The sequence below is a fragment of the Scylla paramamosain genome, chromosome 32, assembly GCF_035594125.1.
Source record: "Scylla paramamosain isolate STU-SP2022 chromosome 32, ASM3559412v1, whole genome shotgun sequence".
NCBI classification, from domain to species: domain Eukaryota; kingdom Metazoa; phylum Arthropoda; class Malacostraca; order Decapoda; family Portunidae; genus Scylla; species Scylla paramamosain.
This window is the reverse complement of record NC_087182.1, coordinates 383,379-408,109: the sequence shown is the minus strand read 5'-3', so window position 1 is coordinate 408,109 and position 24,731 is coordinate 383,379. Positions and strand designations below refer to the sequence as shown.

At 41.9% G+C, this 24,731-nt stretch overlaps 2 protein-coding genes across 9 annotated transcripts; one reads left to right on the top strand and one right to left on the bottom strand.

The window, feature by feature from the left end:
* Nucleotides 1-444: 444 nt before the first annotated feature.
* LOC135088942 (trypsin 3A1-like) lies at nucleotides 445-7,940 on the bottom strand. Its single transcript, XM_063984023.1, has 7 exons — nucleotides 7,578-7,940; nucleotides 4,268-4,328; nucleotides 3,744-3,906; nucleotides 3,279-3,490; nucleotides 2,552-2,754; nucleotides 2,101-2,155; nucleotides 445-1,917 (listed from the first exon to the last, which is right to left on the bottom strand). Exons 1-7 carry the CDS (start codon nucleotides 7,644-7,646, stop codon nucleotides 1,787-1,789), a joined length of 894 nt encoding a protein of 297 aa, XP_063840093.1. The 5' UTR covers nucleotides 7,647-7,940; the 3' UTR covers nucleotides 445-1,786.
* LOC135088943 (uncharacterized) lies at nucleotides 5,113-24,202 on the top strand. Of its 8 annotated transcripts, none has more exons than XM_063984024.1 (5): nucleotides 5,113-5,237; nucleotides 18,190-18,287; nucleotides 18,701-18,875; nucleotides 22,135-22,352; nucleotides 23,428-24,202. In XM_063984024.1, exons 1-4 carry the CDS (start codon nucleotides 5,128-5,130, stop codon nucleotides 22,283-22,285), a joined length of 534 nt encoding a protein of 177 aa, XP_063840094.1. In that variant the 5' UTR covers nucleotides 5,113-5,127; the 3' UTR covers nucleotides 22,286-22,352; nucleotides 23,428-24,202. The 8 variants fall into 8 exon arrangements, 2 of the variants coding, with proteins under 2 accessions (XP_063840094.1, XP_063840095.1); XR_010261193.1 differs by lacking the exon at nucleotides 5,113-5,237 and adding an exon at nucleotides 17,453-17,607; XR_010261194.1 differs by lacking the exon at nucleotides 5,113-5,237 and adding an exon at nucleotides 17,453-17,607 and having other exon boundaries at nucleotides 18,190-18,301.
* The last annotated feature ends 529 nt before the right edge of the window (nucleotides 24,203-24,731 follow it).

Genomic DNA, 24,731 nt, shown 5'->3' with positions numbered 1-24,731 from the left:
TATATATATATATATATATATATATATAAATTTTTTACGCCATTTTTCTTCTTTAACTGCTATAAAAGAAAAAAAAATGACAACATTTTTCTCTAATCTAAGATTGTTTTTGTTAGGGGTGTTTACGAGCGCAGCGCTATGGTAGATTAGCGCTTGTTAGGTTATTAACGAGCGCCAACGCTATCATAGGCAATTTGTAGCAGCCGCTACCTGACGCCAGCGGAACAGAACCTGTTGTTCACCAATAAGCCTGCAGCGGCTGCCTACACCTGTTTACTTCGCCACCAGTGGTCATCACCCGAACTGTTTCAATATGATTCTCTGTTTCTGTTTCGTAAGTTTTTTCAGCTTAAAAAATATACTTGTTACTGCTCTCTCTCTCTCTCTCTCTCTCTCTCTCTCTGAACTAAGGAAGTAAACAAACGCAAAAAACAAACAAAACAGTTGGTTTTTGCATATATTTATTGAAACAGGACTAGACATGCGATATTTCACGTGAGATTGAACTATAACTTAAAACACATACGAAACACTCATTTTATCTTTGTATGGTCCCCTGGTATGTATGTCTCATGAAGGAAGGCAGGACGTGTGTGTGTGTGTGTGTGTGTGTGTGTGTGAGGGAGGGAGTGTGCGCATGGAAATATTTCAGAGTGTGTGGACGGTGAAGGGCAGAATAAAGCTGTTATCAGGTGAAGGTAACGTGACAGACTTCGTTCCCGAGGCTATGTGATTTGAAGAGGCCGTGTTTGGGTGACGGTTGAAGCCTGCAAGATTTTTCAGAGTGCTGGGAACTTGGAAACGTAGTATTTAAGAGACTCATAGCTTTAAAATTTTAGTGGGATGGTTGAACAGTGCCGAGGGCTAAGACAAGCTGGCTGTGTGAGAGAAATGAGAGCTGGAGGTGTCGCAACCGTAGATTACAGTTAAGGACTTGGTGCAGCTATGTTCTGAAGGTGATGCTATCTGGAAAAGTTATATGTAAAAATACTGAGGACAGGAGATGCAGGAGAGTGCTGACGATGTTGTGTCGGGAAGGAGAATGTGGTAAAGAGAGAAAATAAGGACTGGAAAACTTGTGGGTTAGGGACGAAAGGTGATGAGGTAGTTTTTGAGGATGGTAAAGCCTGGGAAGCTATAATTGAGTGTTAATGGTTAGGTGGTGAATTTAAGGGCGACAAAGATCATGTCTGAAGGCGACGGCAGCGGGAGAGGGAAAGACGAATAGCGCAAGAATACAGAAGACTGGAATACTTGTGGATTAGTGCTGAGGACCGAGTGCTGGGAATAAGTAAGTGACTAATGTGTTGTGCAATATGTAGTGAAAAGTTTAGTTTGATGTAGTGTCCTTATTAGCGTCAGCTCACTCACATGATTAATGGCAACATATATTCAGTTCTAAAATCTATGACGTCTTTGCTGCTTTCAATGTTTAATTTTGCCTAGATATGATTAAAACATATTGAAGTTGTAAAATCAATCACGGCATATTGCAGCATACGGGTTTCATATTCCCAGGTTAAAGGGAAATAAAATGCCGAAGTTGCATGAGTCCAGACAAAGCTTTGTGAATGTTTCTTTTTTAACAAAGTTTATGAATGTCTAATGTGTTGACATTAAGAATAAATTACCGTCGACTTAGGACAAATAAGTTATTTAGTTGCAAAAAAGTGCAAGTAGTAAATAAATTAAGAAAACTCTACCTACTATTCACTGAACTGCAAAATAAATTAATGAAAGAACTTGAGAGATCCGCATGCATGGACGTATCGAGCGTTGTGTCCAGTTAAGGCTCGGGGCAGGAACAACTCTTTTCCTTGTTGAGCTCTCTGTTGATGTCTGTCCAGTACATGGAGATGCGAGTGTAGACTCCGGGGTAGCCAGGGCGCGCACACCCCTCGCCCCAGGACACCACGCCTGCCGGGGAGCAAAGAGGCAAGCGTCAGTAAAATTAATGTGACGAAGGGAAGGTGACGTTTCAGAGGTTGTCTTATCAGCATTACTCCATTGTAATTTCACAACTGCACGAGGACTGTAGACGAGTTTAAAGAAAGAGAAGAAGAATAGTCAACAAATTATTCAACATTCTCAAAAGCTTACCGATTAGCTCAATTCGAGATCCATTCTTGTACATGAGAGGGCCGCCGCTGTCACCCTGAGGCAGAAAAAAAAAAAACGTATAATGAATAAACGATTCACTAGTATGGTTCCAATAAATTGTGGAAGGTAAAGGTTTATGTGAGATCTTCAGTTAAATATAAATAAATACATAAATAAATGCAATCAAAGGTTGAAAAATATAACATCTCAGATATTTTCAACTTCGTTAAGTGTTAAGCTGTCTGTCAAGTAAATCTTTCCGCTTACACTCACAATCTAAAAGGAAAATTCATGACAAGTTACAACACAAAATATACTGTAAACATTATATAGAAGCAACTAAGATTGAGGAATGACGTTGATGTGTTTCAGAATCCTTTGAGAATACGGAGTCTAGCCTACACTTGTTGATCCCACGGAACAAAACACGGCATTGCCTTGCAACTCCTACCTGGCAGGCGTCAATTTTGCCAGCGTCGTATCCAGCGCACATCATGTTTTCGGTAATTTCCCTTGGCCGGTATTTCTTGGTCTTGCACTCTGTGTTGGTCATGATCGGAACCTTAACGTAACGCAACACATCGCTGGAGTTGCCGCTCTCATCCGTGCGTCCCCATCCTGCCACGATGCCCATGCTGCCTTCGTAGGTTTCCTCTGCATAATGAAACAATGCATGACATACAAGTAAAAATTTGATAAGCTCACAACCTCACCTCAGTGATGTCCTGTCTAAGAACATCATGAAAGAACTGAGAATTAGATCTGAAGATGGTGATAGGCTTTAGGTCTGTATTCAGAAACGTTCTGCTCTCTCACCACGACTATTATCAAGTGCCGCAGAGATGATTAGCCGGGTTTTCAAGAATGTTTCTCCTGTTCATAATGTAGAAGTGTTGGTAATCTATCACTAAAACCATAAAAATACCCTTAAAAACTCGTGTAACTTCAGCTAGAGCCTTTTGAAAGTAATAGGTACGAACAGAAGTGTTTCAGAATGGTCCTTAGTCTGAAATTGAGTCTTTATTATGACACTCAAGGAAACGCCAGTCTGATAGTGTTGCGGTGTCTTTGACATTCAGAGGATTAACTAATCAGTATATCATCCAGATCCAAAACTCCGCTATCACTTAAGTCACACATGATAGTAAGTTTACGCGTAAGGCATTCATAAAACTTACGACTGTTGCTTGGGAGACAAATAGGTCTGACGAATTTGGTAATCTCAACTGGGACGTCCAACTTGATGATGCCGAGGTCATTGTTGTAAGTGTGTCGCTGGAAGGAAGGATGGTACCACACCGAGTCGATCTTCCTCACCTGGCGACCCTTCTCTTCTTGTATCGTCTTGTTGTGACTTCCAAAGATCAATGTTATCTTGTGCTTCGCGACACTGTAAGTGCACATCGAACTGGTTATTCTAAGAAGGTTTATATTGCAAATGTATATCATGCGTGATCTAATGAAGCATTTTACTGCAGACCTATTTATCACTTGTGTTATTCCTAAAATATGTAGTATAGTATTGAATCTGAAAAAAAAAAAGATAATTGAAACAAGAATTGATTAACTCATCGGCTGATTGACTGATTGGTTGGCTTCTTTAATGCGTAGTGTTTCAAACAGATGAGGACGAGAACACTTACCGGCGGACACAGTGAGCGGCAGTGATGATGTAGCGGTCATTGACGAGGCTGCCGCTACAATATAACTTGCCGCTGTAGTAGAAGGCGACTATCCACGGGTACTCGTTGGGAGCGGTTTCATTCCCGCCCACCACGCGTCCTCCTCGATTAGGGGTACCACATGCTGTTCGCAGACACACAGAGTGAATCCCTCGCCACTCGTACGTTATTAGCATAGGAAGTGTGATATACCTCATAGTTGTAAACCTTTACTAAACAACATGAAGACCAGCCAAGTTAGGTTAGATTAAGAAAGGTAAAGTTAGATTAGTTGGGGTACCCTATATGAGGCTGTCCTAACCCACTTTAATATATAACATGTAAGACCAGCCAAGTTAGGTTAGATTAGGAAAGGTTAAGTTCGATTACCTGAGGTAACCTGTAACTTAACCTATCCTAACCCATCCTGTGATACTTCCTTATCAGATAATAGTTCATAAAAAGGTATGCCAAAGAGAGAAGAAAAGTACCAAATGAATACTTACTGAAGTTCAAACACTTGCCATCACAGGAGTCTCGCATTTTCAGCATCACTGTCGCACGGCCCTGGAACAAAGAGGCCACTGTCAAGGGCGCCACACACTTCCCCTGTCCTCATCACATGACTAGTATACGAACCTTAATCTATCCCTAGTGGCCAGAAGGGAAAGGTTTCTTGAGTTGTAGCAGAACAAGAGGTACAGTCGGAGAGGTGTAGTAGGCTAGGTAGTGATCGTGGCGGAGAGAGGTAGGGAAGGAAGGGAGGGAGGGATGGCCCGCCCGTGGGAGAGGAGGAAGGCTGGGAGGGAAGGCGGAAGGGAGGCGGTGTCTCTCAGGGGCCCGAACACTTTCTCGTTTCCTCAGGCAACCTTTCTCCGGTCTTGCATGATTTCTCTATATTTCATGTGCTTTTGTCTACGCTTCTTGTCTTTTCACGTCCATCTGCGATCTCTTCAAACTTGGCGGACGTGTCAGTTAGCTAAACCACAAGATAATTCGTCGTAGAGAGGAAAAGCAACGCCTGAGTAGCTGCAAAAAAGTCTTGGATACTTTCTCAACTCACCATTTCTTCTTTGTTGTGACTCATGCACGGGTGAGGCTTGTCGCAAAAGAAAGCCTTTACAAAAATACCAGGTTGGACATCACACTGTACTGTACATGGTGGTAACTGGCCGTGCACTTTCCTGCCTTTGATTGTGTTGCGAACTGCCTCGCCTGAAGGAAGAATTGATAGTAAAAAGGAAATTACGATAAGATACCATGGAGTCTTTATGTCACATGGGTTCCTTGCAATTCCTGAGTAATTAACTCGGCTAACTTGACTTTCTCTTCCTCGTTCCAGTGGACGAACAACGTCCTGGCTGGCATGCCGCCCCACGCACCCACAGACCACCCACAGCCGCCCACTGCCGCCCACCACGGACGGCTCTTTGTCACAGAAGGTGAAGTTCGTGGTACAAGCAGTTCTTCACACAAGTAAGTTACGCTTTTTATTTCCTTGCTAGTAACTTCAGCCACATCATCGAGGCTTTTCAAATGCTGCTTGCATAAGACACGCGTTAGCCTCCAGGCTGTGGTAAATTGACTGGACGAGGAATGCGGCGCTAGTTCGGTGAGATAATAAAACAAGCTGTGAGCGAACCACATGTATCCGTAGATGCCTACACACACACACACACACACACACACACACATCGCTCGCCCGCTCAGTGATAGCATCCTTGCCTGTTACTCGGCAGGCTGGGATGCGTGCCCTAATCAAGTTGCTAAGGCGAGCACTAATTGTTAGCGAGGATTAGCGAGCACTAATTGTCCTCCTTGAGCACAGGATGTTTAATGAGTGGAAGGTATCAGCCTTGCCCATGGAAGGGACTGTACAAGTTCTGAGCACGAGTCTGGCGCGTGATCCTCAACACACACACACACACACACACACACACACACACACACACACACACTTTACTCCATACACATACAGACGAAAGGGAAAGTTACGTACAGACAGACTGGCTGTGCGCAACCCACTTTCAATTTCTTCCTCTATTCAGGAGCTATTTCGGTTCTGCAGCGAACAGGTGACGTGAGGCGAGTGTTTGAAATTCCACTAAAACTTGTACCAGACACCGAGGTCCGTGCCGTGTGGCAGCGTGCATATAAGATGTAGCTTGTACTGCTACGGAGAAAGTGTGCGTGTGTATGTGTGTGTGTGTGTAGGTAGGTGGTTGGGTGTGCAACAGCAGCGGCAGTAGTAGTAGTAGTAGTAGTAGTAGTAGTAGTAGTAGCAGTAGTAGTAGTAGTAGTAGTAGAATTGGTAATTGTTGTTGTTGTTGTTGTTGGTGGTGGTGGTGGTGGTGGTGGTGTACTGATAGTTGTAGTAGTAATGGTTGTTGTTGTTGTTGTTGTTGTTGTTGTTGTTGTTGTTGTTGTTGTTGTTGTTGTTGTTGATGTTGTTGTACAGATGTCTTCTTAGATTTCCAGACACTAAATTTTCAGGATTCTGATCATTTTTGCGCATTGAATATTTTTGCGATAAGTATTAGAATTGACCACAACATTAATACATTGCGGACAGTCTCAGAAAAACCTACTGATGGTATTTTGCTGCTTGGCTTGAATGGTGAAGTAAAATCCTTCGTAATGTCCCGGACGGAAGCACATAAAGAAATAAAAATTTAGTGGGACATCAAAGCAATGTCCTGAGGTCGCCCCAGGAAAGTCTATTGGCGTAATGTCGTTAGCACTTCAGCCTCATTGGGTTTGGAAACTGCTCACGAGTGACAGGATGGAATATCAAGACAAAATTATGATCGACAGAAATAAAAGTTTAACTATGACAGCTGAAAAGAAATTAATGAAAAGTATTTGTCGCGTCATGAAGAGTGCTGTGCCGGCTGTTGAGGTTACCGAGGACCAAAATCGCTGCAGAAACCTTCAGCACGCGACCTCTGTCCAGGAAGAGACGCGGCGGTGCCTCATCGTTATTCATCGCGGTGGACGCGGTGCGGAGCGTGACGTGACGTGACGTGACGGTGGCGGAAGCCTTTTGTTGTGGTAGTGAGGCGAGGTTACTGAAATATCCTTCCTTCCTTCCTTCTGCAACCAGTTGATCAAAGTATCAAACTGTTTTACCTTATACAAACATAAAATATCCAGAATAGAAGTAATTGTTTGAAACACGAAGCTCTAATAGCTTCTATTCCTTTGCTGTTTGACTGCATCTTCCACCGTAGAACATTCTTTCGTCTTCCTCCTGAGCAACAGTGCACACATGTATGGGAAGCAAGATGCAACAAGCATTTGAATCAAGCTACTATTTCATATAGGCAATACAGAGAATGAAACTGCTGCTGAATGAAAGAATTCTAGCAAGTTAGAAAAGGCGTTCCAGCAGTGCACATTTCAGAGAGACAGAGGGAAAGGGCAAGAGGCGCTTTCTTGAGAGCGACCACGTGGATCACATCCCTTGGTGAGACGCGCATCTCACACAGATTCACTGGCGCGACCCGTGACCGTGTGACCGAGATTTTTCCTAATGATGCAAAGCCACAGCACGTGATAGTACTAAGGGAATCGGAAACTTAAATAAAAGCACCTACAGGCCAGTCACGAACAATAAGCCTCTGCTTATAATGTATCAAAACTTATACCTTGACTTGCAAATCAGTCTCTTGTTTCCTGACGAAGGAAGAAAAGGCCTCAAATACTATGTGAGAATGTGTCATTTGCTCTGCTGGACCTGAACGACGTAGGAAATGTTAAGGTGACAGAGAGGTAATGCCCAAAAGTGAGAGTGAGGTGGAAGGTACATATTCTTACCTGTACCGGGCATCCCCCGAGGGCGAGGAGTGTGGCCCCACAGAGTATCGCAAACGTGCAGAGTTGCATTGTGGTGGTGTGGTGGGAACTGAAGTGTAGGTTATATAAGTGGTGACGGTGGCTTGGGGGAGTGGTGACGGTGATGGTGATTGTGGTCGTGACGGTGTTGAAGGGGGAACAGTGTAAGCAAAGGTGAGAGTACGTTGCAGTGCACTCGCTCACTCAACACTAATAACTTTCACTCTCTGGCCCGCCATATAAACCCGCTGAAGGGAAGGGGTCTCTGGATGTCGCCCGTTTGATCCTCCTTCCCTATTTACTACTAATTTTCTCCTTCCATGCAACCTCCACAGTCTTCTCATCTCAAGCGACACGAGGACGAGAGCAGACGCACACGCCGCAACACTTCTTAGTAATACCATGCTGGACAAAATCACCGTAGAAGCACAAAAAGGAGCGTCATTCCATTAAAAGTTTGGATGTCAGGCGGAAGCTGAAGGCGGAGGGGTCTAGAACACAAGGGGAGGAGGAGGGGGGGATGTGGAATCATTTCTGTGTCACACGACCTTCACAATTTTGCTCCATCCGCCCCCGCGCCTCCACCACCTCCACCTCCACCACCCTCATCACAATTGACATCCAGCGGGTAGAGGTATATCTCGTTTCATGTAGATTAATAATAGTATAGTTCCATTTAGCTATTTCTGAAACTGTACTAGCTGAATTAGAAAGTAAGATTTGGAAAGAGCAGGCAGCACTAGTAAACTGATTGGTCCTGGCGAGGATGTTTGTGATAGACTGCACTAATATGAAGTAGGAGAGTAAAGACAAAGTAGTAGTAGTAGTAGTAGTAGTAGTAGTAGTAGTAGTAGTAGTAGTAGTAGTAGTAGTAGTTGTTGTTGTTGTTGTTGTTGTTGTTGTTGTTGTTGTTCTTGTAACTGTTACTGTTGTTATTACTGATACTGAAGATAAAGATGATAAGTCAGCGTTAGAATAACCTACATACTGAATTAAGCAAATAGCCCAAAATTAACTCTCTCTCTCTCTCTCTCTCTCTCTCTCTCTCTCTCTCTCTCTCTCTCTCTCTCTCTCTCTCTCTCTCTCTCTCTCTCTATGACACCTCGCTACCTCCACACGCCTCTCTCAAAAGGGACGACCACGGCAGGAGAGCTTCCACTTTTCCTTAGCCAAACGCTATCCCATTGCTTGCTTACACCCTCCTATTCTCTTTTAACGCTTCTCAACATGCACTTCTCAATTCTATCCTTCCATCTCGTTCTTCTCTCCCTTTTCAAACCTTCCTTCTTTGCTTGTATCCTTTACTTTATATTTTCTTCTGGTTCTCTTCTTTCTATCCAAACTCTATCTTCTTGCTTGTTCATCCCCTCTCCTTTCCTATTATCAGCCTCTTTCAAACGTACATCTTAGCCTCATCTTTTTGTATGTTTCTCTTCTCCCTATCCAAACCTCTCCTCTTAATGCTATCCTTTCATCTTCTACCCTACTTCCCCTATCCGAAAACTCCCTACTTGTTTGGTCAAATCTTTCCGCTCTAATACCGCCTCTTTTATTTTTCCATCTTGTTCTCTTCTCTCCATCTAAACACTCTTTCTTTGTTTGATTAACTCCTTCCCTCTCAGTTAGTGTCTCTTTTAAACGTAATTTTTTACCTTATCTTTCCACCTTCCAGCCTTCTTTCCCTATTCAAAACTTTCTGCTTTGTTTGATTAAATCCTTCCCTCTCTTTCAGTGTTTATGTTAAGTATGTACTTTTCAAATTTATCCTTTTTATCTTGTTCCCCGCTCCCTATCTAAGCTTTCCCTTCTTGTTCACACCTTCCTTTTCTTTAACATTATCCTTCTATCTTCTAGCCTTCTTTCCCTATTCAAACACTCCCTTCTACTTTGTTCACGTCCTCTCCTTCTCTATTAATTTCTCTTTTAATTACGTGTCCTTCCACCTTCGTAATAGATGTAGGACAGTACAGACAAGTGCTCCTACCTTATCTACCGCCAAAGTTGCATTAATTAAAGGAAAGGGATTTGAATTAATATTTACTTATATGAATTCCAAGAAAACTTAAGATAAGGTGGAAACACTACATTAAAGAAGACACGAGAGACAAAAGAATAAACGAAGGAATAGCACAAGACAGAGATACCTGGAAAAGTCTCGTTATAAACAGCAACCCCGAATAGGAATTTAAGCTGAGAAGAAGGAAATGAAGTGGTGATTTGAAGGAAGGGTGGTGGTGACACAACAGTGATATGTAATGATCAAGGGCAAAGCTGAACGGCAGATATATTCCACGCCTTAAAACACATCCATATTTGGCTACTGAGCCGAAAACACAAACACATGTGGAACCAGAACGAGACCTTGAGCTAAAAATCATACCTGACTGATGCTGCGGTGACGGGGTGACGGGGTGACGTGGGCGCTCAGTAAGGGGTGTGATATCAGGTGCACCTACGTAAGGGTTTCCAGGAATGACAGTGAAGATGCAAACTTCTCCGACCCCCGCGTAGCCTGTCAGTACTGGCCCTGCAAACTGTGATATGATACGCCACGCATATTATCCAAACTTCCACGAATATTTATGAGGTGAAAGGAAAGCAATTTTTTTACTGGCTATCCTAAATTTTATGGCTTACATATTATGCTTTTGGGGGCCGTGAGTCACGCAAACCTCCACCCTCGACTCTCGCTTCCCCGCTATGCACAAGTTCTACTATCCTTGATTTTCACGACACGCTAAGTTCTCTATTTTGAAACGCTTCGTTCTCTCTCTAAGATTGTCGTTAAAGTTCACAGAGATTATTCAGGTTCTCATAGGGAATATTTCTTACCATTGTTATGCAGATTTTTTTTTTTTTAACTACGTATATCATTTGTCATCCTTGATAACCCCAATAACTTCCACTGCAGGCTAAAAATATAAGTGACATATGATGCTGAAATGATTGAGAATATGATTCTGCGTTGTGCATATTTGAGTAAGTGTTCATTTATGCATGTTTCTTTTCAATTTTATCCTGTATTCTTCTAATTTCGATCCTGTGAGAAAATAACATCCTCCAACTACCTAACACTTCGGTATTTTAAAAATTGAATGGCTTTACGTATCTACTCGACAGAACGTTGTGCACATTTGGGTAATTTCTTATATACATACATACATACATACATACATACATACATACATATATATATATATATATATATATATATATATATATATATATATATATATATATATATATATATATATATATATATATATATATATATATATATATATATATATATATATATATATATATATATATATATATATATATATATATATATATATATATATATATATATATATATATATATATATATATATATATATATATATATATATATATATATATATATATATATGTACGAGGTAAATTAATGATAACGTTACTAATAATTACAAAGGCTTTGAAAATATTTCTTACAAGTGCCTATAGCGTTTCAAGACATGGGCCTGAGAGTTACAAGGCACAGCAAGGCAGTACAATATAGTCTTGCATACCCCCCGGCCATGCTATAGAGTACAGAGTTGTGTCACGTTGTGGCTTCCGTGGCGTGACCCCATTTCGCCTTCACATGTAGTAATCTGTCCAATCTCTCTCTCCACCTCCCCGGCTTTGCTAGTATGACGCGACGAACTGTAGGAAAGCTGAAGTTTTTCATTACCGGCAAAGTTTAGCCAGGAAGGGTTTGTGGCACATGTGAGATAGTACCGGGATGACGCATAAACACTGTGTTATTCAAGGTCTGTGGGTCAAGGTACTTCCAGCCTCCAACCTTTTTCTTCCTATTTATGTATGTTTAGGGAAAAGGTTTGCGCTTCTGCGTATTCTGCTGCCACGCTTCAACCCATGACAAAGAAGAATGTCACCATAATTATATGAAACTAGTCTCCCTGCAAATATTATCTCGAATGTCTATGGGTCAAGGTACTTCCATCCAGTCTGCAGCCCTTTTATTTTTTTTCCGCCTTGTTGCATTTCTCTCCTCTAATTCGACCTGCAATGAATATAGATTATCGCGTTACCAATTATATCCTAAGTGGTGATGGTTGTATTGGTGATTGCAGTAGCTTATGATCTTCTTTTTCTTCTTCTTCTTCTTCTTCTTCTTCTTCTTCTTCTTCTTGGCCTTATTAATCTCTGGTCAGATCGGCAGCTCTTGTACGTTGTCGCTAATAACTGTTTCATGTCTTTTTTCGATTCCATCTCCCCACCCAAGCCTTTAGAACGTATTCAGAAACGCTCTGCTCTTTCACCACGATTATTTTTCAAAGGCCACAGAAATTATTAGCCGGGTTCTTAAGAGTCTTTCTTCTCTTCATAATATAGAAATTTTGTTAATGTATCTCTAGAACACCTTTAAAAACCATGTAACTTCAATTAGAGCCTTTTGAGAGTAGTGGAGGTGCGATTGGAAGTGTTTCAGAATATGGTATTTTTTGTCTTCTTCTAGTTCTCCCCTCCACCTGGCTCCTCCATGCCATCCTCACAGGATCATTCTCTTCTACCCTGGTCACATGTCCATACCACCTCAAACGTGCCTGTCTTGCCTCATCCAGTGACTGTTATGATACTGACTGAAAAACTGCCGTGAGCCAGGATTGAATTCTCAGTCTTTATACATACTGCGAGTCCAGCAATGTGTTACGGAGACCCGTCCGTCACCTTTCTCCCTGCGACATTAATAATGATAATGAAGGTGAAAATGCCCTTCATGATTAATGCAGGAATGGTATTCAGGGTAATTTGTAAGTTAGTTTACTTGTTTATTCGTGTGCTTATTTTGTCAAACGTTCGTCAAAATGGAAATCATAAAGGCTTCTTGTCTTCAGTGGCGTTACTTGTGTAATGGAGTTTTCGCTGCTTCATGAACTTAGGAGTGTAGACACGACCGACAGTGCGATCTTAGCGGCAGTTCATGTAAAAATAAATTAATAAAGATCTTTAGTTATACAACAGGCTGAGTTTCTCCGTACAGGGAGGTAGCCAGATAAGACATAGGCTAAGAAGGGATTTGATAGAGATCTTTCAGTGATACAGGGAATATAATATAAAATAATAATGATAAATTCATCTATTCATTATGGTAACGTAATAAATCATCACTATTTCGTAACGGGGGCACGAAGCGCGGCCTTGGCGACTCGCCCACACCTCACCCTCGTTTTCGTTTCCAATGTAACAATTACCGTACCGAGAACATTATCAGTGATTCATTATGGTGGCGATGGAGGTGGCCCGGCCCGGCTCGGCCCGCGTGTCGCCACTCACACCGGTTGATCTGGGCCGCTCAAGGTTCTTTTTCACTTTCAACCTACTTACCGGCGAGTGCGAGAAGGCACACTCAATACTGTTACAGGAATTTATTTGAACTCTTGTGTATCGAGGCTGTACAAGTCTTCCGTGTTGTGCTTTGTTCTCGTTACAGGTTACACATTCAGAAAGTAGTTCAGTTTGCTGGTGTGTTGTATTTTTGTTCCTACAACAGTGGAAAGAAATAATAATGGATTTTTTTTTCTTTTTTTCTTTTTTTGCTGCATTTTCTCCGGCTACAGTGATGCTTTAATCATATATTATCTTGTACTTTTCTATGGTTACAAACTAAATAAGTCAGAAATCTAAATACTATACTGACGTTTGAAGATGAACGGACAACTAAAAATAAATAAATAAATAAATGAACGAGTAAAGTGAGTGAATAAATAAGTAGAATAAACCCTGACGAATTAGTTAATTGTGTCATAATTCCATATGTACCTGTCTGTCTGTGTATGTTTGTTTATTCGTGCACCTGTGAGCCCACCCGTGTCTCCCTCTCCCTTGCCCTCCCCGCCTCATTTGTCCCTCTCATTTCCTTTAGGGAAAGTATGCGGTGACAATCATACCCGTGATACAGATGTTTTAAGATAGGACAAGGAGACACACATAAAACTGACCAAACAAAGAACTAATTATTAATAGCGACTCTTCCACAAATAGAGACAATTAAGTGAAAGCACAAGGGCGAGATGCGGGTCGGGGTGAAGGTGACAGCTGACCCTCATCCGCCCTCACCTTTTGTTTACAAATATTACGAGCAGGTGTGGCGAGAGCTGGCACGGCAGCTTTCGCACGTGACGCAACATCCTCCTCCTGCCGTCCCTCCCTCCTGACAGATTGACTGAGCCCTCCTCTCCCCCCACGCAGACCTATCTTAGTAGCCTAGGTCAGCATCCAGCTTCCTGCCGCTCAACGGGCGTGTAAATATTGTACAGCAGTGTGACATTTAAATTTTCCTTCTATTTCAAACGCTCAGAAATAATAACTTTAGTGTTGATTACCTCTGAAAATATCATATAAACGTTTCAGCTTCCTCTCGACTTGTATCAGTAGACTGTCGTGGAACTTGACTAATCAACTTGGAGTCCCTTGAAAAAGCATTCCTTGCAGTAGCGTAGAAGGGAAAGGTTTACTTGATAACCTGGCCTTTTGTGTACAGTCCGAGCGTAAGACTCCCCATGTGAGAGAAAAGCTGTCCTACCCCCAATAATCTCAATATTAGTGAACGAAAATATTGCCAGATTCGATTTTCTTTATATCATGGCCCGAAAATATACATAGGATAGACATCTCCATCATCAGATGTACGTGGTATATAACATCCGATGTTTTCTTGATATTCTGTTACCTCTCCATTACCGCTGAAAAAAAAAAAAAAATCCTTCCGGGGGTAAAATTTCCTCAGTTTGGGAACAACTACTTCACATCCTGAACGAAAAAAAATATTAGAAATTGACTCTTTTATCACTATTCTTCTATGTGATTTTCTGTACATCCTGGCCTGAAAAAGCGAACAAGATTGCCACCTGTTTCATCTGTCTTGTTAAGGAGCAACATCTGTAATGTCAAAATCTGATTGAATTACCGCATACTTCCTTTGTATTTAGGTCAATAAGGACCCCACACATTGCTGAGGCGGAATCCAAAAAAGTCACGTGCGTGAGGCTCAAGCAGTACGGTACGCAGTGACCTGGTGACCCTGACCCCTTGCGCCTAAAATATGTGTCAGTGTGGAAGGTTCCGACCCCTATGATGGATGTGCCAACCCGCAGCGCGCCGGCCACCCTCCATCCTTCCAGCCCTGACCCCCTTTGTGCAGTGTCATCTTGGCCCCCCGCGGAGTATGTATGCTACCTGTGTGTCACGGGGGAGGCGTGTCACGGGGAGGGTGTGGGGGTGTTTCACAGGGGTGGTGTATCAAGGGGGAGGGTGTGGGAGAGGCGTGTCACGAGGGAGGGTGCGGGGGTGTGTCGCTGGGCTGGCGTATCAAGGGGGAGGATGTGGAAGAGGCGTGTCACAAGGGTGGTGTGTTACGGGGGTGGTGCGTGTGTGTATCACGAGGATGGTGTGTCAAGGGGTAGGGTGTGGGGGTGTGTCATGGGGAAAGGTCTATGGTGGTGTGTCACGGGGGGAGGTGTTAAATAAACATTATATATTAATTATTCAGCTGTCACTGTCACCTCGAAATTAATGTTTTTTTGGTTGTTGGTTTGAAAAAAAATGTTTAGGAGATTTTTTTGTTTACATAAAAGATACATTCGAGAGGATCTTATTTCATTTGTTTATTATTGCCATTATTGTTCCTGACTGATCAAAACTTGTGAGTTGGTCAAAATTTTCTTTCACTCCCCAATTCACAATAATTTCTCCCCTTCACTGTATCTTTCTCAGCATTTTTTCCCAGTTCCCTTTATATTTCCTTCTGTCTTCGAGTTCTCAGTCCTCTCTTCTCTCTTTAGTCACATCTGCACGTTGAAATCCTTGAGGGAACTTTTAGCTATTATTTGAAGGTGAAAATATATACACTTCTCCCGTAGACTTCATTGTGTGTCGTGGATTGTGACTGGAGAAAGACCCGCATAGATCAGGGTTACGTCACCTGACAGAGTTATGTAGAAACTTTTTAATTTTACTAAGAAAACGGAAGCCTTATGAAATATTTAACTAGTGAAATGACCTTACCTGACATACGAACTTGGGAACTCATTAGTGGTTTCGAACCCAGAACAGCATCCAACATTGTCCCCGTTCATCTCGCGGCAGGAAAACTTAGTAGCTCCCAAGTGATTCCTATCCCACAGCAGAAGCCAGCCTGCGCTTCCCAGCTCGTCCCGCTCTAAGATAACTTCGTAATCCTTTAGTGATACCTGTCCCAGAAGACCCAGACTTCTCCTCCCTACTCTCCCCACGGCAGGTAAGATGCTGTTAAGCTTCCTTGAGCCAGACTCACCACTTGCTCACTTCTCACCAGAAATAAAAGCTTACCTGATTCTTACCTGGTTGGGCTCCCAAGAGGGAAGCTCAGCACGGCTAGCATGCCAGCCCTAAAGAGAATCACCAAGGAACGCGTAGCATTAAAAAAAAATAAAGAAAGTGTGGGCTGGAAAGTGTGTTATAAACCCAGAACAAGTGTCAAGGCAGATTAACAGCAGAAATCCAAGAGGCGGTCATCCAAGAAATTAGGCAATCCCTTCTTAAAACTATCAAGAGAATCTGCTTCTGCCAAAAACTATTAAGAGAATCTGCTTCTGCCACGTTGATGGGAGGGAGTTCCAGACTTTCACCACTCCGATTGAAAAAAAAATCTATGCCTGGCATCACGACAACTGTAAGGAATAAGGATTTTGTAGCGATGTTTTCTCGTGCCAATAATAGGAGCCAGAGTAATTAAATCAGTAGGAGAAATTAGGGAGAGATCGTGAAAAATCTTCCAACAGTCAACTCGTAACAGTCTCCCCTTCACTGAAAATAAGTCCAGATTCATAAGACGCTGAGCATATGACATATTATCGAGACCTTGAACCCTCTTTTTCCACAGCCATTGTACTGATTCTAGCAGCTTTAGGTCAGTGGCATAACCATTAACCATAAGCATAACCAGGACCAACGGATGGACAACCCTACTTTCTTGCTCCATATGTAGAAATTAAATAGCTTGGGATTGGTAGAAAAATTGCTGAGATTCTGATTCTCATAACCAATTTGTCCTGCCCTCAACTCAAAACTGTTGAGCATCCTGACAGAAATCCAAACTGTTTCTTACTGTAAAGTTGATTTGACTCCATATGATATATTATTCTCTCTCTGATAAGTGACTCCATCAGTGTGCCTATTACACTTGTCAGGCTTATTGCTCGGTAATTCCCAGGATCATTGCGCTTCCCTTGTTTTAAAAATCGCAGTTATATGGCTTACTTTATAGTCCGTTGGAAGCCTTCCAATAGTAAATGACTTGTCAAAAATTATTTTTTCAAGGGCTCTATTATCTGTTCTGCTTCCTTTGTGATTCGTGGATGTCCCGGTGATTTGTTTCGTTTCAGTTTCTTTATTGCCTTTTTTTTTATTTCTTCTACTGTAAAGTCTGTGTTCATCAATGCAGGGACTGCTCTTCTGATCTTGCTAACTGCATGCCTCCCCTCCTTCCGCGGCCTCGCTGCACGAGACTTTCTTCTTTCTCTCATTCCTATTCTGCCCACCTCTCTAACGCAAGAGTTAACCAGTATTCTCAATCATTCATCCCTTTCTCTGGTAAACTCTGGAACTCCCTGCCTGCTTCTGTATTTCCACCTTCCTATGACTTGAATTCCTTCAAGAAGGAGGTTTCAAGACACTTATTCATCTTTTGACCACTGCTTTGACCCTTTTATGGGACTGGCATTTCAGTGGGCATATTTTTTTTATTGGATTTTTGTTGCCCTTGGCCAGTGTCCTTCCTACATAAAAAAAAAAAAAAAATTGTTCGTCTGAGGAGTTGAATTTGGCGCGCTGGTCTGCAGGAGGCTCAGGCACTAGCAAGGAATGAGAGGCTGGCGGGCGGGCAGCCAGAAAAGTCACTGTGCTTTGCTCTGCCTGTCAGGAAGTTAAGAGGAGATATGGGTAGTGAAAGAGGGGTTATTATGTATGTTTGACTACATTACAGCAGGTAAGTACTATATCCAGTGTTCATAATGTGTGAAAAATATGTTAGTTAAAATGTGGTGATTCCAAGAGTTTCGGGGGCATCTGTGAGGTTAAAAAGTCATGGTGGTGATGAAACGCCAGTGTTGAAAAGACAGCAGCTGCGTGAAGGTACACCAGCATTCCCAGGTGGGTGTGTGGTCCGTGGAGATGGTGGTCGTCAGGAGGGCTGTGGTGAAGAGTTGTGCTTGTTAAGTGTGTTGGTGCTGGACTGTGGGGTGTGTCAAGTGGGGAATGGGAAGTGTGGTGATACAGCGCCACACACCACTCCAGAGTAAGTTGAGAGAGGCGGTCTGCTGCTGGAGGTGGTGGTGGTGGTGGTGACTTGTTTTAGGAAGAGATGAGCGTTTGCTTCAGATTCAGCTTTTTGCATGTACTTTGAGGTAATATATACATAATTTACCACTTAGTATGATGGAGATTTGACAAAGATCAGCATGTTTTTGAACCAGTATAATTTTCAAAGTACATGTGGAGCTTGTTATATACATTGATACAGCGTGCTTAGCCGAGTGTGTATTGATATTGGTTGGTGTATGCATTGCAGGAATGATACAGTGGGAGTGGTGGTGACTCAGGCTCTGAGCTCTGCTTCCTCCATTCTGCTCCCCAACAGAGCCACTACACAAGGTGGACATTTTCGAGGTAACAATGGCAAGGTTTGGACACATGGCCTTTGTACACTGGCCCACTTAATGTCTAGTCATCATGATTTGTGATTTTCTTTTTTTCATAACTGCAAAACACTCCACAATTAGATACATAACTTTGATTATGCAAAGATAGTGTTGCTGACACCTGACACCTGACACCTCCATCATGGTCTCCCTCACTCCATAGCTTATGATACGCAACTTATGATGGATATTGTGAATTATGACACATGCCTGTTTTAGTTGTGACATAGTTCATGTCTTTGTGAGGAAAACATATGAGGTGGTCCAACATGCAGAGATGGGTGAAAGGGAACAGGAATTCAATGGAGAGGTGTTCTGTATATGATGTTGCAGTGTGAACAGTTACCTTGGTCTTTCTTATTTCACACCTTTTCTTCTCAGATGTGGCAGCCAAGTTGGTGTGGCACTCTGCAGCTGCTCAGCTGCCAGGAGAGGTGTTGGTGCCACCCTCCAGCTCAACAGTGCCAAGAGAAGCGAGCTTCACTCCCAGTTCCCTCTGGTGGTGTAGATTGCAACACTTGACATCACATTCACTGCAACCATTTCAGAATTTCATGTGAGTATAGGAACCTTTGAATCATTGGGTGTTTTCAAGTTTTAATAAGAGGAGACAGTCTCCTGCACCACTCCCATCCATCCAATTGAAGCCAGTGGGCAGAGCTTATGATCAGATCTCCATTCTTGAAAATTTCAATGTTCACTAGCTTCGGCTTTCCTTTCCCTTCACTGACCATCCTGGTGAACTAGCCTCTAACTTTGCTATACTCCATGATCTAGAGCAACAGGTGCAACATCCTACTCATATTCTTGGCCATCTTGGAGATACATCCAACATTCTTGACCTTTTCTAATCTCTAATCCTTCACCTCAAGCTATTATCTGATCTCTTTTGGGCTCCTCCAATCACAATCTCATACAATCAGCAAAAACTGATCTTGGGTCACAGCAGCACAGGCTACTTGGAGAGTTTGTTTTACTTTAAGGCCTCCCAGCAAGCATAAAAAATGGGCTGGGACAAACTGACTTATTAGCATCTCAAGTGCATCTCTCCTCCTCACTCACCCCAATAGCAACAATGACCAGTATTGCATATGTCACCAGTGCCAGTGTTCATTGTGGCTTTAGTGATGCGTGATCAGCTCTGTTCTCAGGCTGAAGTGCATTATGTTCTGTTCATGATGTGTTTGTAGTGATGAGTGCGAGGCAGACAAGTCATTCAATTATAGATCTTCACATGTCAGGCTTAAATGGTGTCAGTATAACAAAATATGTCAATTTAAAATGCAAAACTTGCAGAATCTCATACAAAAATTCATCAAAGGAGGCAGTGAGGAATTCATCTTTTTAGAAACACGCTGGTGACATCTCTTTATCATTATCTTACAGCTTCTAGCTTCTCTATAAAGGCAGTTGGACTCTATTCTGTCTCTTACAGCGAGGCAACTGTAGAGAAACAGCGGGGGTGCCACCACTGTGCTTGTGTAAAGACAGTTCCTCACTTCCTCACTTGACGAATTTTCAAATGAGGTTCTGGAAGTTTTGCATATTCTAATTCACATGTTTTGCTACATAGAGACCGTTCAGGCCTGACATCTGAAGATCTTTGATTGAATGATATCACCATGACTTGTTTTCCGCGAACTCATCACTACAAACACTACAAAATGAACAAAATAAAATGCATTTCAACCTGAAAAAAGCCAATTACGTGTCATCAAACACACCATGAATACTAACACTGGTAATTAATACTAGTCACTGCTGCTATGAATGAAGAGAAGAGATGCACTTGAGATGTCAATAAGTCAAATTTTTCTAGCCCTTTTTTGCTGAGAGGCCTTAAGTAAGACATGTTCCCTGAGTAGCTTTTGCAGGCCTGATGCAAGATTGGTGTTCACTGACTGTATCTGTATCTTGTCCTACTGCTCCAATCCCTCTTCAAGATCACCCAAAGCAGAGGTGCCTCTGGCAATTTGCTTCTGCTAATCGGGGGTACCTTTGAAGGTATTGTGCTGATTTCCTTGGAATGACTACTGCTTCCATGTCTATGTGTGCTGAGCACATAACAGAGGTGATAGTGTCTGGCATGGAGGCATACATTCATTCCTCACTCTTTCTCTCAACCTAAACCTTCCAAACCTTGGTTTAACACACCCTGTTCTCATGCTATACATGATAGAGAGGTGGCCCTCAGTGGGTACTTGAGCCTTCCATTGCCTGAATCTCACGTGCTTTATATTTCTGCCCAGAATCATGCCAGGTCTGTTCTTCAACTAGCCAAAAACTCCTTCATTAATAGAAAGTGTCAAAATCATTCTAGGTCTAACTCCTCATGATTTCTGGCACCTAGCCAAAAACATCTCCAATAACTTTGCTTCTTCACCTTTCTCTCCTTTATTTCAACCTGATGGCACAACTGCCATCTTATCTATTTTTACAGCTGAACTCTTTGATCAAAACTTTGCTAAAAACTTAACCTTGGATAATTCAGGGCTTGTTCCTCCCTCTGACTACTTCATGCTACCAGTTAAAATCCTTCACAGTGACATTATCCATGCCTTTGCTGGCCTAAACCCTCAGAAGGCTTATGAACTTGATGGGGTCCCTCCTATTGTTCTCTGAAACTTTTGTCTCCGTGGTTACACCTCACCTAGTCAAATTCTTTCAATTCTGTCTATCAACTTGTACCTTTCCTTCTTGCTGGAAGTTTGCCTATATTCAGCCTGTTCCTAAAAAGGGTGACCATTCTAATCCCTCAGACTACCATCCTGTTGCTTTAATTTCCTGCCTATCTAAAGTTTTTTAATCTATCCTCAACAGGAAAATTCTTAAACATCACTTCATAATTTTCTATCTGATCTTATCTGCCAAGGCTGCTCTACTGATCTGGCTTTCCTTACTGAATCCTCTTGTAGAGATGCTGGTGAAACTTTAGCTGCTGCCTTAGACATATCAAGAGCTTTTGATAGAGTCTGGCACAAACCTTTGATTTCCAAACTACCCTCCTACAGCTTCTATCCTTCTCTTTGTAACATCATCTTTAGTTTCCTTTCTTACCATTCTTTTGCTGCTTTGGTAGATGGTCACTGTTCTTTTCCTAAATCTATTAACAGTGGTGTTCCCCAGGGTTCTATCCTGTCACCCACTCTCTTCCTGTTATTCATCATTGATCTTCTAAAATAAATTTCTTGTCCTATCCACTCCTACGCTGATGATACCACCCTGCACTTTTCCACGTCTTTTCATAGATGTCCAACCCTTCAGGAAGTAAACAGTTCTCACAGGGAAGCCACAGAATGTTTGACTTTTGATTTCTCTAAAATTTCTGATTGGGGCAGAGCAAACTTAGTATTGCTTAATGCCTCAAAACTCAATTCCTCCATCTATAAACTCAGCACAACCTTTCAGACAACTATCCCTGCTTCTTCAATGACACTCAATTGTCCCCCTATTCTACACTGATCCTCAGCTGTAGAATGAGAAGAAATGTGCCTGAGTTGCTAGTGATTAAGAAAAAGTGTATCAGATAGCAATGAATGTATTGAAGCACCAGGTTCATACCAGTGTGGAAATGTAACTAATTGACTGTTATCTATTGTGAAAGTGGCCAGCATCACATCCTCAAGAATGTGAAGGTGCAATAAAGAAAAATGAGGAAACACAGAATATTATAGAGTACTTTAATCAATCAGTTGTTCAATAAGTTGTAATAAATCTCCATATTATCGTCATCAAAGTTTTATTTTATTTTATTTATTTATTTTTTTTTTCAATTTACATGTTACCATATTTTTCTTTATCTTTATTTATTGCAGCAAATCCCTGGGTGACACCAACACCCATGGCAGCCAAGCACACCCTGCACAGGCTGGTGGTTGTGTGGCACCAGAGGGGAACAGCAGCCCAGAATGGACACCAGTGGGTGGCCCTGGGAGTGGGTGTTGGCTTGAGCAGCAGGGAGAGTAGGGAGTGTCAGCATCTCATGCAACACCTCACCAACATGCAGACTGCAGCACTGGACCAGATGCAGCAGGTAATGGCAGTGTAGCAAAGTGAGAATTGACAATGAAAAAACAATTGAGGAAACAAAGTGGAAAGTGTAAATGACGGTGTGCTTGACAGTGGCCTGAGGAGGAGTGGCCTGCCTCTCAGTGTTGGCCAGAAGATAACCAACCTTTCATTTGGAAATCCATTAAACTAAATTTTGCTTCTGTAAGTCTTCTTAGTGAGAATGCATCAGAATGGAGCTGGAGGTTGGTCTGTGAGGTCTTGCAAATGATGATTTTGGCCAAGCTTGATTGAATTAGAGTAGGTTAGGTAAGGTAAGGTTTGGTGAAGGTAAGATGAAGTTGTCTGTTTAAATAAGGTGAGGTTAGCTAAGGTAAAATCGGGTTAGGTTAGGATACAGTGAGAGAAGCAATGCTGGTGGCAGAGCCTGAGGCCACTAACTACAGCCTGGCTCTCACTCACCAATTGGAATACATGGACCACATTCTTAAACACTTCTGCACCCCACCTCCACTATTTCAAAAGGCTCTAGTTAAAGATGCATGGGATTTTAAGGTTTTCATGGTTTTAGTGTCAGGTTAGCAAAACTGCTACACTATTAAAAGGAGAAACTCTCTCTCTCTCTCTCTCTCTCTCTCTCTCTCTCTCTCTCTCTCTCTCTCTCTCTCTCTCTCTCTCTCTCTCTCTCTCTCTCTCTCTCTCTCTCTCTCTCTCTCTCTCTCTCTCTCTCTCTCTCTCTCTCTCTCTCTCTCTCTCTCTCTCTCTCTCTCTCTCTCTCTCTCTCTCTCTCAATGATATTGAAAACACTTGCCAAAAAATGTAAACTTGTGAGGCAAGAACTCAAGTTGAAACTTTCTTAAATAATAAGCACTCATATTGGCTACATTGTGTGTGATTAAAAACAGTATACATGAAAACGTCAATACTTATGTATGTATATAAGCAAATGAATACCATTGGCTTCACAAACCATTCATGTATTAATTTTTTATAGTAACTCCATTGGTGTTCAAGAGAATTAATTATTAAACACATTACTAAGAATCTCAGCACTTGCAAGTTTCATGTGTCTAAGAACTAATGGTCTATTTTCCTTGTAGGCATAAGGTGTGCTGTCTCCGCTTCACCATCCCATGAACAGCCTACAAGAATCTCGCTACCAACATATACTACTGCACCACTGGCATCTGATAATCAAATGGTGCTGCTTCCTTAGGCCTGACATTCTCCATTGCAATCATTGGGTCAAGTTTCATAAGGAAGAGAGTATAAGTGTTGGTACCTTCAAGCCAAGTGGTGTTAAAAAGTTTCATCAGGAAGAGAGTACAAGTGTTGCTACGTTCCTGATGAAACTTCTTAAAAACCTCTTCAAGTCTGACAAGGTTTTTAAGAAGTTTCATCAGGAAGGAGAGTGCAGCAGGAAAAGTGTCTGGTATGAGAGTTCTCTCTAAGGAAGAGTAATTTCTGCAAGACTAGTGCGAGTCAGAGAGCAAGTCAAGAATTTTAAGCAGGAGGAAGAATGTCATGCAGTTAACAGCAGGAAGTGCATGAAATTCCCTTCAAATTGTGGTGGGAGTGACAAGCAAGACTTGCACAAGAGTTTCTGCCAGTTTCACCAGGAAGAGTTTGGCCTCAAGTTGACACAAAATCAGCAAATCTCACAACCTTCAGATCTGGTAGAAGAGTTTTCCATTCCAGTCTGGGAAGGAAGAATGTAAGAAATCCCTCTTCCAAGTACAGATCAACAAGCATCACTGTTTTCAGGCCTGAAACAAGGAAAATAAATGTCATGTTTATCCTATTGTGTATTTGTTAATTTACTTACACTGTAAAAATGTGATAAAACAATAAATATACTATCATGCACTTATGGAATTATGCTATGTTAATGTCTTGCAGATAAACAAGTTTTCAGGTGTAACAATTCATGCCTTAAAGATACCAAGTTTAAGGTGTGATGTCCACATAGAGGCCCCATCGGATGGGGCCTTGGGTGCAAATTGCACCTTATTTTTATTTATTTTATTTATTTATTTATTTATTTATTTATTTATTTATTTATTTATTTTATTGATTTTTTTTTTTTTTTTTTTTTTTTTTTTTTTGGGGGGGGGGATCAATCTTGGCTTTTTAACCTTCAGGTCATGAATTGTTACCACCAAATACTTATTTAACACAAGACCACATTGCTTAAAATAAGTTAGACTATATTTTACACAAAAATAGTCACAAATTTATTTATTGCTAAATACATACAAATCAGATAGCAATGCATCCTAGACTAGACACTACACTGCAGTCAGCTGGCAGTTGATATGCTGTGGCACCTAGCTTGCAAGACTTGTACTGCAGCAGCAGCAGGCAGGGAGGACACCCAGCACTGTGGACGCCCTCCATTTAGCTC

What these genes read in the sequence shown, in the direction of transcription:
- LOC135088943 (XM_063984024.1), top strand. Translation starts at nt 5,128, where the DNA reads ATGCCGCCCCACGCACCCACAGACCACCCACAGCCGCCCACTGCCGCC. An exon ending in ACAAGGTGGACATTTTCGAG is followed by an intron (nt 18,288 to 18,700) that starts GTAACAATGGCA and finishes TTTTCTTCTCAG; the next exon opens with ATGTGGCAGCCAAGTTGGTG. An exon ending in CAACCATTTCAGAATTTCAT is followed by an intron (nt 18,876 to 22,134) that starts GTGAGTATAGGA and finishes TATTTATTGCAG; the next exon opens with CAAATCCCTGGGTGACACCA.
- LOC135088942 (XM_063984023.1), bottom strand. Translation starts at nt 7,646, where the DNA reads ATGCAACTCTGCACGTTTGCGATACTCTGTGGGGCCACACTCCTCGCC. An exon ending in TGGCAAGTGTTTGAACTTCA is followed by an intron (nt 3,907 to 4,267) that starts GTAAGTATTCAT and finishes GTCTGCGAACAG; the next exon opens with CATGTGGTACCCCTAATCGA. An exon ending in GCAAAATTGACGCCTGCCAG is followed by an intron (nt 2,156 to 2,551) that starts GTAGGAGTTGCA and finishes TTTCTGCCTCAG; the next exon opens with GGTGACAGCGGCGGCCCTCT.